The sequence below is a fragment of the Aspergillus welwitschiae genome, assembly GCF_003344945.1.
Source record: "Aspergillus welwitschiae strain CBS 139.54b unplaced genomic scaffold BDQ94scaffold_46, whole genome shotgun sequence".
NCBI lineage: Eukaryota > Fungi > Ascomycota > Eurotiomycetes > Eurotiales > Aspergillaceae > Aspergillus > Aspergillus welwitschiae.
The window spans coordinates 146017-163048 of NW_020798740.1; the positions used below are offsets into that span (position 1 = coordinate 146017).

General features: G+C 49.8%; 4 protein-coding genes across 4 annotated transcripts; 2 read left to right on the forward strand and 2 right to left on the reverse strand.

Moving 5' to 3' along the window:
- Positions 1-3276: 3276 nt before the first annotated feature.
- On the reverse strand, positions 3277-7249 carry BDQ94DRAFT_152210 (uncharacterized protein). Its single transcript, XM_026767923.1, has 2 exons — positions 6600-7249; positions 3277-6539 (listed from the first exon to the last, which is right to left on the reverse strand). Exons 1-2 carry the CDS (start codon positions 6819-6821, stop codon positions 3750-3752), a joined length of 3012 nt encoding a protein of 1003 aa, XP_026621377.1. The 5' UTR covers positions 6822-7249; the 3' UTR covers positions 3277-3749.
- Positions 7250-7446: 197 nt separating this feature from the next.
- On the reverse strand, positions 7447-8484 carry BDQ94DRAFT_162887 (dienelactone hydrolase family protein; the record flags this gene model as incomplete). Its single annotated transcript, XM_026769626.1, has 4 exons — positions 7447-8054; positions 8117-8164; positions 8214-8284; positions 8348-8484. 4 exons carry the CDS (start codon positions 8482-8484, stop codon positions 7447-7449), a joined length of 864 nt encoding a protein of 287 aa, XP_026621378.1.
- Positions 8485-11323: 2839 nt separating this feature from the next.
- On the forward strand, positions 11324-13039 carry BDQ94DRAFT_174829 (putative MFS transporter Seo1; the record flags this gene model as incomplete). The annotated part of the gene is made up of 5 exons (XM_026772408.1): positions 11324-11462; positions 11545-11795; positions 11853-11886; positions 11941-12847; positions 12901-13039. 5 exons carry the CDS (start codon positions 11324-11326, stop codon positions 13037-13039), a joined length of 1470 nt encoding a protein of 489 aa, XP_026621379.1.
- Positions 13040-13400: 361 nt separating this feature from the next.
- BDQ94DRAFT_174830 (xenobiotic compound monooxygenase, DszA family) lies at positions 13401-15042 on the forward strand (the record flags this gene model as incomplete). Its single annotated transcript, XM_026772409.1, has 4 exons — positions 13401-13505; positions 13561-13749; positions 13810-14057; positions 14127-15042. 4 exons carry the CDS (start codon positions 13401-13403, stop codon positions 15040-15042), a joined length of 1458 nt encoding a protein of 485 aa, XP_026621380.1.
- Between the last annotated feature and the right edge of the window lie 1990 nt (positions 15043-17032).

Genomic DNA, 17032 nt, shown 5'->3' on the forward strand with positions numbered 1-17032 from the left:
TCAATAGGAGTGGCCAACGACTGCTCGAAGAACAAAGCCCGTTGGGTTACAATGAACTCCCGCATTATGAGGAAATACACAATCAGAAAATCGTCGCGATAGGGCACTGGTTTATTGTGTGGACATCAGAGTACCTCGGGATTGCTTGCCTCATGACCCCGGCGACTTGTATAGATGACGAGAAAAGCCAGTAAACTACAACCCAGTAACGTACCAGAAAAAGGTTAAAGGGATCATACATAGTTTGTATCTTTCTCTGTATGGATATGTTCAAGGCCTTCCTTGGACATCGGAACCGTATTTCACAGAGAAAGATCCAAAATATGGGGCAAAGGGTCGGACGGTTCGGGATTTCCGTAAAGCGACGGATACGGAGTTGTCCCACTGGTTTTCCAGACTTCATGCTAAGCATAAAGGCATGCATCCCTCTCCGCATATCGCCTAATTCTGCAGGAGGCAGAGACGCAGTCAGAAAAGGAACAGTGTCTAGTCGGAGGTAGAACTAGATGGACGATGGTAATTCCAAAGCTTTCAAAACATCCACACATCCCGGGTAGCATCTTGCAGGAAGCAATCTGTCTTCAACAACAAGAGACAATATGCACATAGTCTTGAGCACAAAGTGCTTTGGAAGCCCTGCACTCCAGTTTTGGTGGATATCGAACCATAGGAACCTCGACCACCGAGACTGCCGACGATAGAGCTGACCGGGGTGAGAGTGCCATGAAACATCCAAGCAGACATTGGCGGCAGTGGGACATTCGAAGGCCAAATTCGCAGCTTTGAGAGCATCCAATGGGGATATATCAATGAAAAAAAAGTCATGTTGGGGACAATATCCAGAAGAGAAATGTTATTGATGTTTTCTGACGAAGTATTGGCTGCATTGATCGCATCCTAGTCACCCCAAGCACAAAGCCGATTTCATGTTCTCCGGTCGTGCTGTCTCATCGACAGCCATCATTGTTGACTGTACTGATTGATGGGGTCCCTCTCTGCCGCTACCTTCGACAATGGTTCTCCATGATCCTGCTATGGAAGCTCGTTCTCGAGGGCTTCAGAACTGACGTACTGACCCCGCGTGTCTGTAACGCCATGTATATGTCGCTAGTGTCCAGGCTGTAGCCTTTCGATCAAAGGCTGCGGTGGCAGCAACTGAAGCGCTCTTTTGCGCAGCACTATTCGAGTGGTCACGATCATGCACCATCTGGCCTACTAAGCAGGAGACCCGAATGGGGCGGCGTAATGTCATCACTTAAGCATATCAACCAATCATCCATTTCCAGTTGTAATCCGAATACAGCTGCCAATGGTCTTTATTCTCGTGCTCGAGGAGGATACACCAGAGAGACCAAATATGACCCAGTCGGCTGACTGTTGATGAAAGAACTGTATAAAGTCTGTTGGATCTTAGCTGAAACCCAGAAATGCACAAGATTAGCAAGGAGCAAGGACTTACACTGATAACCAAAATCCGGCGTTGTGGGGTGTGCGCATGAGTAATTCTCATAAGCGTTGCGTCAAGACACCGGAGTCCGATTGCTTGGATCCTCTGTTCGAAGAAGCAAGCAACCCGCTACCGAATATAAAAGTGCGAGAGTCACGTTCTGGACTACGATTGCACCAAAGAATGTATGTAGACTAAGTAGCTGCGGTTTAGACCTCCTGAAAGTTAAGGGTAGTCGAAGTGGTAGCAGCTACGCAGATGGCCTGTCAGTATTGTTTGCAAGTCCACGAACATTGGTGTCAACACTTACTCATAGCATTCCTATTAGACTACTGTTTGGCGCAAAAACCACCCAGGTAGCAAGACACGTACGTGAGGACTGGCCGGGGGCTCTGCTTTCATCGGATCCGTTTTGACCGGCGGTGCCAGAGGCCGTTCATTCGGTGTCATGGTGAGGTCAATGCTCTGAGGGATTGCATCCCCCAACCAGGGGGGCCGACCTTCTTGCTGGGCGCATTGGGAAGCTGCTGTTCGCGTTCCTCGCTGTTGTATAGTGTGAGATCATCCCGCTCTCGGAGCAGTGGCAATGACGGCTGTGGAGCGCAGGCAATGGGGAGGGCTTCAGGCAAGGAACTGAAAAAGCCTGTTGTTTGGAAAGCCTGTCCAGTGGCAGCTGTTGCTATATCCAGTCACGTGTTGTCGATGAGAATTCACAACGGTACATAACATGGCCCCTTGTACTACAGCCACCTCTCTTCTAGCTGTTAGTTTTGCGATTTATACCACAGGTTTAGGGATTGTGAGACAAATACATGGATCGGGACAAGGCGCAACAGAGGTGTGGCTGGGGGAAAAGAATCTTCTTAGAAGATCTCCAGGTCCCAGGGACGTCCGCTAAATTCCCCACTCAAAATCATGTATTGAAAATTTCTGTCGGCCAACTAGTCTTCATTGTTGAATACAACTGTGTCGACATCTTCGGGTGTGTGAGGCAGAGAGCCACCATGATTTTTATAGCCTGTAGGGATCTACTTTGATTAGCTCCATGTAAAATTCAATCTGACTTAGATGGCTCACGATGTGGTTATCCCCTCCCTTGATCTATGTTTCCATAATCCTACCATCGTTCGTATTATGTGCAGATTCCGAATCCCTTTGCACAAAGAATCTGAGCACACTGTGGAATCGAATGAACAAGTATAACCCGGCATTTGTGGGAAGGGCCAAGGAATGCCGGAAGCAGCCAATGAGGATAGAATGGTGAAGTTTTCTCGCAGGAATATCCGGAAGTCGTATTGAGGTAGGTTATCTGGAATTTCTAGAGACATTAGCTGTGGAGAGTAGAGTAGACGATAGACAACTCTACCTCACAGGTAATCCGAGACCTGCACACCATCAACCACAAGAGATATCGAAATTTCATGGTCGTCGAGCATATCCTACCCTCTTCTCGCGAATTTCGCCCAATTTTTTGAATACTCGGGCTGGTCAAGGCAGAATATGACCACATCCTTCCTAGCAACAGCATCTTGTAGCGCACTGTACCTACTCGAGCCACCCGGAATAAACCTTTCGAAAAACATCCTTGGCAGAGTCTTCAATAACTAGGTCCCCTGAAACCGCTTCTGCTGCAAGGATAGTCGAGCCGACTATCCTAGGATAAATTATCCCAAGGCAATTAAGATCATTTCTGATACCGTGCCCAATCAGCACCGTATCACTGTCGATACAATTCCACAGGGCGCATCCCGCCCGGATCTAAGACGAATTGTCTTTCACGAGGAAGTTGAAAAACCAGCTCAAAGAGGGAAAATGAATGGGAAGGATGTCGGACTTGATGGACTGTATATAGCAGCATCGTATAGTATACAGAACTGCGAAATACTATATAAGAAAAGCAGTAGTATATAGGAAGTGATGGCGATGAGAAGCGACGGAAGATGCTCTGGAGGCCTGGAAGTATTTATGGCTCAGAAGAAGGCCACCCGGGATGAAATCCCCACCTCTGAAGAAGAGATCAAAAGAGCAACGAAGAACAAGAAAGGAAGACGAAGGAGTGGGTGACACCAAACGGGTATTTGCCTTTCTGGCAAACAGCCCCGACCTGTAGGGAAGGATCCCGTGCACCGTAACACTACGCAGCTAACCTCCAGACTACCAGGCAGCTACCTACAAATAGCCATGTCTAGGATCAGAGGATTCTTGAAGGATACTACTACATACAAACAACACAGGAAATTGGCAGGCATCACTACGTGCGACCGAAACCAGACTCTTCTAAGTACCAACCAATCAGTCTATCCTACTCTCCACCATACAATACTTGGATCGACGAAGAGGGCGTCGACATCCCGTCCCCAATGCGAATCACCACCTTCACCTGTAACGCTCGGGCTTCTCGAATGCAACATGCCAGACAGGTCCGTCCAACCTTGCCAATGACGGCATGATGTCCAACAGACGCACACCATGCTCGTGCAAATGTTTCCTTGTCGTGCGAGCCCCGCGCGTCAAGAAGGAGGATCTCTTCCTTGACTAGTCCGCTGCTGTGGCTATCCGAGTGAGATGTCTCCGAAAGGGATTCTAGAGGAACCCACTTGTACGCGTACGATCGGTGCAACGGGTGGCCCGGCAAACGGTGGTGTCTATGGGAGACATGGCTTGATGACGAAGATGATGACCCGCCATCCGGGGCGCTTGGGTGATTCTGATAGTTGACCGACCCCCCGGGTGGACGGCACTCGTGGGAAGAAATGAATCGTACATTGTAGGCCAATTCAAACGACACTGGGGTTGGTCCGGTAGCAGTGGAAGCGAGAAGGAAACTGGCAAAGGCCTTTTTAATTACGGTTAGGTTGTTACCTGTTCGTTTCGTATCGAGGGAGAAGGTGAGGTCCTGGAAGTTAATGTTTGCTTTCGACCAGCTATCGCAGGGGCCATCGACAGGCAGCAAGAATACTCCACTCGTAAGCTCTCCCAAGCCAAGCGGCGTAGAGTCAAAGGACAGCCTGTTTCCGTGTTTGATGCGTGGCTTGCCTGGACGCCGGGGCGGCTCGCGGACATCCACCTCAAACCATGTGTTGACCAATCGCTCTCCACTCTCCGAGTCTTTGGGCAATATAGAGCTTGCCAGCCACGCCAAACAGACCTTAGTACCCGGTTGGCTTGCCAATACTCGTCCGACAATGCACTTCTTACTCCACCAGGTCTTCCCCTTGTACGTGAAACCACCATAAACGTTCGCGACTGGACCAAGTGTAGCCATAGCCTCTTCGTCATTTTCTAGGATGGTTGCCATGAGAAGGTGGCTGATGGACTCGCCAGGGATTACCAACCCCGCGAGCCAGCTACGCGTAATCCAACCTCCAATGTTCAGGGGACGTATGCTGTGAGGAGAATGAAGGAGGAGCAACCGGCGCGATGGAGATCTGCTATACATCTCTTTTGTCAAGTCCGTAGTGGAATACTCCGCAGGTAGCGCATTGGTAAGAGGTATGGTGTAGGCGGCTTCGATTTTCTTTTCCACACCATCACCCTCAAGTTTGGATCGCAGTGCACTCTTGAATGTATTCAGTCCTGGCCAGCCAATGTTGTCTGCAAAAACGAACAATCCTTTTAGTTGCTGGTCAACATGGCTGGGAGTTAGGTGACACCGCCAGGCGGATTCATCATTATGGGCGGATGATGTCGAGTGGTGTGTGAAGGCTTCGAGGAATCCACGATGATGATGCCGCTCAGGCGACTTGCTCGGCGCAGGTATGGTCGGAGAAGGGTTGTCCGGCTCCACAGGGTTGTAGGCAAAGCGAAAGCTGTCTAGAAATCGTCGAACTGTAACCAGATCCCAATTCAGCTTACCACTACGTAGCCGGTCAAACTCGTACACATCATGCACCGAGACATCGATATCCCGCGCATTCTGCAGCATTCCTACTCGAACAGTGGCATCCAAACGCATTAGTAGCTCCGCAGCGAGCAGCATCTGGACGAGAAGCCACTTGCGTTCCAGTGTGAAATGCACCCAGGGTTTGTCAGACTTGTCCGGATCAAGGAAGTCGCCGTCGCTGTGTGGGGGATTCTCAAACAGTACTTGTCCAAGATGCAATCGCCAATCGATCAGACTAAAGTCAAACCACGCCCCAGGGGTAGCCAACACCACTGTCAGAGCTTTGATTTGAGCCTTCAAACTATGAGGATCGCCGGCATCCGCAAGCAGAAACCGCACCGGTGGGTACAGAAACCGATTGAACAGTCCACTGTATAGCTCTCGAGTGCATTCTGTGTCTAGAATCGTCTTTGGGGCCTCCCCGTGCAGAATATCGTAGCGGAGGGTCTTCAGCGTCTGGAGACGCTCCACTAGGGCTCGCAAGTCGACATCGCGGACACCGATCCTCTTCCAAGCTACCGGTCCTTCGCAGAGCAATTTCTTCCGGTCATGGATGGTACCATCCGCGCACTGGGCATACGGGTCGTTATAGTGCCCCATCAATTCATACGCCTCGGTTGCTGGTAGCGATGAGATGTGAAGGAGGTCAGAGCATGGTCGTGGTTTCACGGGCCCCGCGTATACGACCGAGTCGGCGACGGGCAGTTCGAGGAAGTGACGGAAACCGATCGTACCAGCGTCTTTGCCATTGACTGACAGCATATTGGGTACTTCGTGAACTCCAACATCAAAAGTCGCCCGCTTCGGAGCTTCCGATCGTTTCCAATGCCCCAGATGAACCGGCGTTTCCCCTTCAATCACCCAGTCGTCCGGTACTGGCAAATGAGCATGAAGAGTACACAGGGTGTAGGAGGCATGAGGAAGCGGCCGTCTATCCCCGAGACTTTGAATGGTGGGATCGTGATCATCAAAAGGGAATATTATCTGTGGGTAAAAGAGCCCATGCTTTCCCTTCTCCAGCAGGAAGTATGGAGCTCCCGAAAATATCGTTTCGATGTCCTTTTTCGTCAGCTGGTTATGTGAAGATGGACCCTCGTAATGGTGTGATTGACGAGGTTTGGCAGCCTGCTCCGAATGGTGGTGGGAACCAGGTTGCTCGTCCTGGGAGTGGGTATCCGGCTTTGTGGAATTGGATCGGGCTGTATCAGTCTTCTAAGTCGGTCAGAGTCTATCCGTAGCAAAGCTCCTTGACCGCGCCAATATCCTTACCGATTTAGGCGTCTTTGTCCCAGTTGAAGAGCCTGTTTCCGAGTCCCCTCGATGCTTGTGGAATATGTCGTGGATCACACCTTTAGCGTGGGAGCCGGTATTGTTCGGATCGGACACATTGGGTAATGAGGCTCTCCTCCCCCTCTCACTTCTGGGAAGGTTATCGCCCTGACTCAGAGTGGCGGATGAGATGGAATGGCGGCGTCCAAAGAAAAACGACATTCTGTTATCGTCGGAGACCAACAGGTACGATTCTTTTGATATTGTGTAAAGGAGAATAAGGGTAGGAACAATGTGTGGGCGATATCAGTCAGACCAACAGATACGCTGCCACACTCGAATGATGTCCTCACTCATTGCGGTCTCCCAAATGAGAGGTTACAAGAAGAGTTCGGAGGATATAAACAACTGATGTGGGGGACGAAGCCAAAGAAAAAATGGAGATCTAGTCCAGCTAGTACCGATCAGTCCACTGGTAAGGTGATAGGGGATGGCTGCATCCGGACTGATGAGGGAGGTGGGAGAGACAAAGAAAGCGAATGAGTCTGGTGACGGCACTCCAGCGATGACGTCGGCCATCCGGCTCCCCGGCAATCTAGACGCGGGAGTGGCATGGCCCGGTCGGGCAAGATGGTCCGACCGGGATGGGGACTACTAACCACTAACCCACTGTCTGCTAAGTACTACAACGAAGTATATATCTACAGCGGAGTCGGAATGCAGATGGATGTCACAATCAGAATGAAATTGTGCTTGGGCATTCGCTGAATGCCATACGTACACTTTTGGGTAAGCTAAATTCATTATTCAATTCCTTTCATTATGGCATGTTTGACCGTCACGTTGTTTAGGCGTGCTTCTGGAGGAAGTCCAGTGCGGTCCGGTATCCCCGCTCGTACTCCTTGCGCACCTGCTCATCTTCGAGGTTGGAGCGAGCAGCCATCCATCCGTGAATCTGGGTGGAGAAGGTCTCGACATAGTTGGCCTGCTTCAAGTTGGCACCGAACGCCTCCACATCCTTAGGGTTCTCGTCCTTGGAGGCCAGCACGGCCATCGGAATGTTGACACTCTTGGCATCGTTGGGGTCGAGCATCGCCGGGTGGCATTGCACCGCCGCCGTGAACAGCTTGTTATCCTGACCAGACGCCAGGGTCGTGATCTTGCCTCCCCAGCAGTAACCCAGGATCGACCAGGACTGGAAGCTGCCGCCAGCAGCAAGCTTGTTGGCCTCGGAGACAATGGAGGGGATCTTGGGCAGGTTTGCGGGGGGAGCAGCCTTGGTCTGGAAGAAGTTACCCAGCTTCTGCTTGTGGTCGTCGGTCTGAGGAGGGAACCAGGTGATGTCGGCAGGCTCGCCCTGGAAGAAGTCGGGGATGAAAACGCGGTACTTTTGCTCGCTCGCGGTGGCCAGGATGTCGGCACCCTGGATGGTCTGGGGGAAGAAACCGAAAATGTCTGGAAGTGATCATGAAACTTAGCATGGAGCTTTGGACCGATCGGGAACGGATCTATCTTACCGTAGATGACGAGGATGGCCTTGGTAGCGGATTCGGGGCCAGTGACGTCTGGGTAGGGAATTAGCTGGGTCTCTCTGGTCGATTGGATTCGACGTACAAGTCTTCAAGCCATTGATGGTCTTGTATTCGCCCTTGCCCTGGTAGCCCTGGGCCACGATCGGGGGGATGCTGGTCACGGTGAGTATGGAGGACGGTGCATTGGAGGTAAGCCATTGACAGGGCATTACTCACGAGCAACAAGCCTTGTTGACACCAGACATGGCTGCAGAGGAACAGTGAAGAGGGCGCACGATACGACTAGAGAGGGGCGTGACTGGGGTCAAGAAGGACCTTCTTAGTGGGAGAGTCAGAAGCTGTCTGGGGAACATGTTAGAAGAACAGGCGGATAGCGGACGCACAGGGAAAATGAGTTGGATGAATTGGGATGAATCGGGATGGATGTGGGATGGATGGATGAGAAAATGGAAGAGGGGAAAAAGAAGGAGGAGGAGGAAGCTGAGAAAGAGACCACAACAGGGTTAAATGAAGCTGGGGAAAGAAAAGAGCCGAGATGCGAGGCCGAGCAGACACACCGTAACGGAGTAGCAGTGAAGCTACCCCACCTGCCCTCGACGTCATCCGAATCCGTCCCCGCCAATCCCGATTTCGCCCGGATTTCCCTTTTCCCCTTTCCCAGGGTCAGGAGTTCGTATCAAATCACTTGGACAGTGATACAAGATCACTGCAATATGTCTTCACGGAGCTTCAATGTTAGCAGAAGGGTAAAAGTATCTTGCATATGCGGGGGTTTAGCCTGGACTGGGCTGAGCTTTGATAGACCTGTCAGACCCACCATCCCTGCCATCATTCGAAGGCATCTATGAATCTTCTCACACGTGGAGCTACAACCGCTCTCAAACATGTATCTAATTTTACTTTCCAAAATCATACTACCTCTTGGATTTTGCGGGAATAGTTCATAGCTTGGGTGACATGTTTACCAGCGAGGATCATCCCGACCGGAAGCTAAACAATGCGGTCCATGGTAAGGATTGATGTTCCTTCTACCTGAGCAATTACATACCACTATTTTGATATTCCTCAAATACCTGATCGTACTTTTCCGTCGTATTATTGTAGGAGTCATACAGTATATCATAACCTTATCATCTCCACATTGCTCACAAAGTATGGCTAACATGTGGTAATGGTTTATTAGTTGACGTCGCAGTTTATATAATCGATTAAAGTCCTCAATAGTTATGCCTATGGCCATACAGGGGAATACTCCTTGGTTTCGATCAAGAGCAAACTACTATTCCCATGCACTGATTGGAGCGACCGTATAAGGTACTTGTAAGGGATTCTTGTGTGCTATTCCACGGCTCAAATTCCTACAAATTCCCCTTCAGCTCACCATGCCCCTTGCTGTTTGAAAGGCCTCGAGACTTCCAGAAACGGAAAGGAAGGAATGCCATAGGAGCAGTCAGACACCGCCCCTCTATAATTAGTTACACTTGGAAACCTGATTATGCGTTTACTAAGGATCATTCTTTATGTACAAAAGCCCTGCTCAATTTTGCATGCCTCCCAGAATTTGTATTGTTACACCGCGTTAAAAAAAAGTAGAGCGTGACGCATTCTTGGGGCCACTGATATCTGCGGTCGCCACATTCCAGGCTACGCTTGGATCCACTCGCATATCAAGAAGCGATGCATTTGACGAGGACCCAGTAGGGTGCTGGCATGCATGATGTAGATCTCATTATACATGGGTTATTCCGTCTTCCAATTCATCTATATGAAGCTTTTCGAACAGTGCTGATCTACGGAGTAGAATCTGTCCCTCAGATTGGGCGCTTCCATGGATCATCGTCGATGGATACATGCACAGCGACTCTTTCGTGCCTCTTCAAGCTGATGTAATAATTGATCGAACCCCAGTATGTGGCTCCCAACTAACAAGGAACCTGCCGGGCTGCTATAAGTACCGTTTCAGCAACATGACATTAGGAGTGATATCAATTTGGCAAGAACCACTTCTCTTGTCTCGTCCTTAGAGAAGGGTCTCCGGATATCTGTCTCTATGATCATGACACTGTCTTAAGGCTGCATAGCGAGAAGACATGTAAATGGCTCCAGCTCTCTGGGCGGACTTTCCATCCTTGCGTCGAAGCTAATCTCGCGCAGGAAACTGCACTGTAGATCATGTTAATAACCTGTGTTCTCAGCGGTATTATTCCGTACTTATGGGATGGCAGCGTCTCTCTGCGTCAGCGAGCCTAAGAAATGCATTTTGTGCTACCAGAAAGGATTGGTCTTTAATGTTTCCAAACCGTTTCTAGTCGATTACCCCCACGTTCTAGGCGTGCAGCATGTACTTCTCTACTAGTCTTCTATATCAGGTCGTATATGAATGCCGGATGATCCCTGCACAACTAGTATCTCGTCCCGGTATCGGCACTGTTGCAGCAGCCAAGCCATTCATTCTACCTCTAAGTCTTAGTATCTGAAGATATGTTTCGAACCACATGTCTAGGAATTCATATTACAACTGACATTACTGAGCCAGAAGACATTACTCGGTGAACCAATTACCGGGAATATTATACCTGACTTCACTGCTTCGCAATGTATGTATACTTCGTAGACACCCGTTGAAGCTATATGCTTCCTTTGGGTCACAAGGAAGTATACAGCGAAGCATATCTTAGAACTAATCGGGTATACTAGTAATAGATGATCCGATAATCGTCATACACTGATTGATGAAGATGAATGAATTCAGTACTGGTGATGTTGTTGACACATGGATGTCTCACATTCCGCAAATCACCTCATTCCCACCAAGCAATCAACATCGTATCTGATCCACTTGCTACTGCTATCACCACTCAGCCAAGAAGCACGCCTTCCTACCCCCCAGTGACACCACCCCGTGCTGAACCCCACACCGCACAGACAATTCAAGCTTCATCCTGCCGTCCAGTCACCTTGAAAAGATAGGCAGGAAGAATAAACTCACCATCCGGTGATTTACACGACACATGCAGCTGCAGGAAGATGCAGTAGATAGGCAGTTGTCACGTAATACAAGCAATGCTATGGTGACATTAACGTCCCCATGCATCTGCCAACGCATTGCAAGTATATCAGTAGTCTTCAATCACTCATCAAGTTCCATGCAACTTTAAGCCATACACATACGCATCACAGTGCTTTTCGACTATGAAATTCTCCAAGATAAGATGGTTCTCGCCTGACGACTCCCCAGCGGAACGACGTCTCCTCTTCAAACTCGATCTCCTCATCGTTCCTTATGCTTTTCTCGCTTACTGGACCAAATATATTGACCAGGCAAATATTAGTGAGTTCATCCACTCAGTACCTCATATATGGTCAATACCAATTGGCGCAATAACATTAACAACAATCACACTTGTCAATAGACAATGCCTACGTCTCTGGAATGGAACAATCCCTTAACCTCAAAGGGAATGACCTCGTCAACCTTCAAACTATCTACACCGTTGGCGCTGTCCTAGGTCAACTCCCATTTGCTTACCTGTTCACCAAATACCCCATCTCGTGGCTCATCCCCGGGATGGATCTGCTCTGGGGGGTCTTTACTTTGCTGCAATACCGGGCTACTTCGTATGAGGAAATGATGGCATATCGATTCTTGGTGGGATGGTTCGAGGTATATCCCCAACCTATCACTACCTCAATTGGAATCCAATTACTGACCTGTCGTCAGGCTGCATTCTTCCCAGGGATGCATTACATATTCGGTATGTCCAACCCACTAGTAATACAGCCCAACAAATAGCTAACATCAAAACCAGGCTCATGGTACCAAAGCCACGAAATCGCCCGACGCGGAGGCTTCTTCTACCTCGGCCTGACGCTGGGCACCCTAACAGCAAGCTTCATCCAAGCCGGCGCATCCGCGCAATTAGACGGAGTAAACGGCCTAGCCGGTTGGCGGTGGATGTACATCATTTGCGCGGTGATCACCATCCCCGTCGGCATCCTGGGATTCATAGTCCTCCCCGGAACGCCAGACAAACCGAACCGAATTGTGCTAAGCAAATCCGACATCCAACTCGTGAGGACTCGACTCCAAAAAGCCGGACACGGGGTCCAAGAATCCAACGTCTCATGGAGAACTTGTGTACGGGTGCTACGGAACTGGAAGTTCTGGGCATTGTTGTTGGTGGACATTTTCTTTTGGAACGCGTGCGTGCAAACCAACACGGGTGGGTACCTTCTCTGGTTGAAGAGTCTGAATCGGTACTCGACTAGCAAGGTGAATGAGCTATTTGCGATCGCGCCCGGGCTGGGGATGTTTTACACCCTGCTTGTGTGCTTCGCGTCGGATTTGGTCCTGGGTCCGGCGTGGGCTATTACGCTTGCGCATGTGTGGAATATCATTGGCTTGGTGATTCAGGTTATCTGGGATGTGCCGGAGTCGGCGCTGTGGTTCGCTTTCTCGACGATGTATTCGTCTGTGGCCATGTCCAGTGTGCTAATGGGCTGGATCAACAGCGAGATACGGCATTCGCCTGACGAGCGGGCAGTTATCTTGATTGTGTTAAACACTATTGCACAGTCTACGACGGCGTGGACGCCGTTATTGGTTTTCAAGACGGTCGAGGGGCCGAGGTTCACGAAGGGGTATTCGTTTGTGCTTGCCTGTGCGATCTGCTTGATTGCGTCGTCGCACATTACGAAGTACTTCATTTCAAAAGAGTACGTTCTGCATTGATGCTTGCTTGCTATTTGGGTAATACTAATGTACCTAGGGATCGCGCGATATCAGCTACGGATGAGGACTCGAGGGCCTCTCGAGACGAGCCAGAGTCTGGATCTGCTGTCGTGCAGGTTACACGACCTAAGACTGACTACAGATACACTGATGAGGAAGGGATGGACGCCAAGTGAAAAATAGAAGGTTGTAGATTAGTCAATTAGATATTCGAGGTTGGGTGCTCCATCTTATCAAACTGTCACGCAATATACCTGCATATGGTGTATTTACTTAGCATCCACCACCATCCGGCATCGGAGCACATGGCAGAAGTATTGTTTCAGAGAAGATAAGTAGTGATAGTAGGACCGTCTCACGCATGATGCGGGGAAAATGGCGAATTTGTATCTTGCATATCCATCCCACTGATAACACGCTTGCGCCATGACAACATCTGATGGCGGGATTGGTGAGGGGTTGTGCACCACACCAGGATATATCACAGCTACATTCGAATGAGTGTTAGTGAACCAATACAACAATCTCAGACACACAATGGGCGACATCAGTACAGACAGTAGCCATAATGGCAAGAAGCAGATCCTGCTCAATGCCTTTGACATGTCCACCGTGGGACACCTGTCTCCGGGACAGTGGAAGGTAAGGTTCCCCGACTCAACATCATGGTACTTTATATACTGACTCAAATTTATAGAATCCCGCCGACAAATCAGCCACGAAGCGCAAGCTCGACTACTGGATCAATCTAGCCAAGCTCCTTGAGCGCGGAGGCATCAATGCCCTGTTCCTGGCTGACACTTACGGCGGATACGACACCTACGAAGGCAAACTAGACGAATGTATCCGGCGTGCAGCGCAGTGGCCTGTCACTGATCCTACAATTGTACGCCCCCGTTCCCACTCCCCCCTTACACCCAATGCAAGATGTATACTGACAGAATAGCCCATTTCCGCCATGGCAGCTGTGACCAAGAACCTCGCGTTCGGAATCACAGCCTCGACTTCATTCGAGCCGCCATTCCTCCTGGCGAAGCGCTTCTCCACGCTAGACCATCTCACCAACGGCCGCATCGGATGGAACATCGTGACCTCGTGGAAGAAAGCGGCCTTCAAGGCCATTGGCCTCGACACTCCCATCGAGCACGATGAGCGGTACCGCCAAGCAGACGAGTACCTGCGTGTGCTATACAAGTATGCTTCCCGCCCCCCTCCCCCTATACTCTCTCTCACCTACTAACATGCATCATGCGAAACAAAAAGACTCTGGGAATCCTCTTGGGCGCCTGACGCTCTCTCCCCTGACCCGGAGAACGACAGCTACGTCGACCCGGACAAAGTGCGCCAAATCAACCACAAGGGGAAATACTTCACCCTGAACACGCGCCACATCGTGGATCCATCGCCACAACGCACCCCATTCCTCTTCCAAGCCGGCACCTCAGCAGCGGGATCCTCCTTCGCGGCCACACACGCAGAAGCGATCTTCGTCTCGAGCCACTCTCCCGCCGTCCTGCGGCCCAAGATCGCCAACATCCGGCGTCTCGCATCCGAACAAGGCCGCGACCCAGCCTCGATCAAGTTCTTCGCGACATTCACGCCCATCATCGGCCGGACGGACGAAGAAGCGCGCGCCAAGTACGAAGAAGTGAAGAAGTACGCGTCTGTCATCGGCGGACTGGTTCTATTCAGCGGGTGGACGGGGATTGATATCAGCCGGATCCCAATTGATCAGGATATCACGGCGGCGGATTCGCTGGAGGCGCATAAGGTCACGAGTCAGCTGGATGCGTTTACGACCACCAGCGAGGACGTGCCGCGGTGGACGCCGCGGGTCGTGGCGGAGAAGGCGGCCATTGGGGGGTTGGGGCCTGTTGCTGTGGGGAGTGCGGAGAGGGTGGCAGATGAGATGGAACGGTGGGTGAGAGAGGCGGATCTGGATGGGTTTAATCTAGGGTATGTGACTACTCCGGGGACGTTTGAGGATGTGGTGGAGTTGTTGGTGCCGGAATTGAGGAGGAGGGGGTTGTATCCTGAGGCTGTTGCCGATGAGGATGAGGGAGAAGGGTTGACGGCGAGAGAGAAGGTGTATGGACGGGGGCAGAGGGAGTTGAGAACGGATCATCCGGGGAGTAAGTACAAGTATGATGTTTATGTCGAGGATGAAGAGGAAGCCTAGGAAGTAAACTCCCCATAGCTAGCTACGATTCATACAAAGTCACTCTTACTAGGATAGATCCTGTTGTTGACAAGCGGCAAATAAACTACCACAACCTCAAAGCCACCACGGCGCCGCAGCCTTCAATCCCAGTCTCATCTCACCTCTTACTACATACTACATCCCCAGTCCACCCACAATCGACAACCCCATTTCCCATGGAGTTCGTTGTTCCACCCCGGCACGGCATGTCCTGCCCAATTCGACTAACTCATTACTTCCCCGCCCCCAGCATTCTCTTCTGACCACACTGTGCCAAGCATGCATGAGTCTAGACTGGTCTGGACTGTCAATAACACCCTCCCCCTCCCTCCCTTCGATTCTCTTTCTTTCTCTCACGAAAATGAAAGTAGGAACGCTAAAATGCGTAAACGAAATAAGAAAATATTTGGGTTTGCTTCGGCCGGGAGCCTGAAGCGAGAAAGAGACATTAGGCTTGCAGCAGCGATCTCGTGATCGATCGATTGATGCAGGTATGGGTGGGATGGGGTGGTTTGGTTAGTTAGGTATTTTCGGGTTCATTCCGTGCCGGATTTAGAATTGTTTGGTTTAGTTCGTATTGGTATGTATGTATGGTATGGTATCTACTGGGATATTGTGTTTCTGATTTAGTACAATATTCAAGTAGTTGGTAATAATAATTGAGTGAAGGGTGTGTTGCCAAGCTGCCAAGCTCGTACGGAGGGAGACACTATATTCATATATTCATGGTTTGTTGATTCTTGGTGCGCTTGGCAGTAGCCTTCCCTTCTACTAGGGTGATATGATCGCTGTCACTTATTAGCATAGTGATAATTACTATTTTTTGGATTATATCAATTGAAAAAGTAAAAGAAATGGTGCTGGTAGGGGCCCGAGGCGGTGTGGATAATTACACTCTGGTCCGTAGTTCATCTGAAACATGCAGATAGATGCTTTGCTTAAGAGATAGGATCAAGAACAAAAGTGGCGATATGTGTTTGCCAACTAGTTGTTTCCAACAGGGTATCAACAGGGTATGTTGTCAGCTATATATGTGGGTTTGCAGTGGGTATGGTGGGTAAGTAGGGACCGACTGGGGATGTGGATATGTAGCTACTATTATAAGGAGTATCCGTCTAGTGAGCAGGGATCGGAGTTACCAAAGTAGAACATTTGCTACTAGTGGTATATATACACAACTTGGATGTCGGCATCCTACACGACTGCAAGCTATAAATATAGAAGCGACAGTGATATCGCCACATGGCTATTGGAGGAGGAATCCACAACAGTCTACTTCAATTCAGAACATACTCCGAATATACGGAGATAATATCATCATATAGTGTGATTACTATCCTCTTTGTCAGAGCAGCTAAATCCATGTAGCATCTTCATCATCCACTAGATACTTTATCGGATGTCGGATTACGATAGTCCGAGTGCGATATGAACATCCAGCCTAGTAATCATATTTCATTGCCACACAGACACACAATCTAGGAATAGAAACATAACAACAAAGCGAGCGAAGCAAAGTAACATCCCTATACCTCACCCGCACTGCCTCGGAGATACCTCCTCTGATAAGTAGTAGCTCCCCCAGTATAACCAAGCCACTTATAGCGTGCACAAACCGGGGCCCCAAGGGGGTCCCCCTCCCCAACCCATAAGTGAACTGAATTGGTTGACTGCAATGCAGTTCAGGGGAACCCCGACCGACCGGCCGATCAAAGCCCGTTATCAATTTTTCTTCCTTCCTTCGGCATGTGAATCTATCTACCTTACTATGCACCTAGGTCCTGCCAGTCTACACCATTGGACAAACTCTGCAACTAGGAATGTATACAATCACCTACTAAGACCTAGTCATGTCACGGGAGCAATGCGACATAATACTCACTATAATACTCCTAGTATATTGTAAACGAACGGTGTTATTACACCCCATAAGGCCAGCCTAAGCCAAGCCGTATTATAGTATGCCATA

Coding starts and splice junctions, on each gene's coding strand:
- BDQ94DRAFT_152210 (XM_026767923.1), bottom strand. CDS start 6,821: ATGTCGTTTTTCTTTGGACGCCGCCATTCCATCTCATCCGCCACTCTG. Junction 6,540..6,599: donor GGACAAAGACGCCTAAATCG/GTAAGGATATTG, acceptor CCGACTTAGAAG/ACTGATACAGCCCGATCCAA.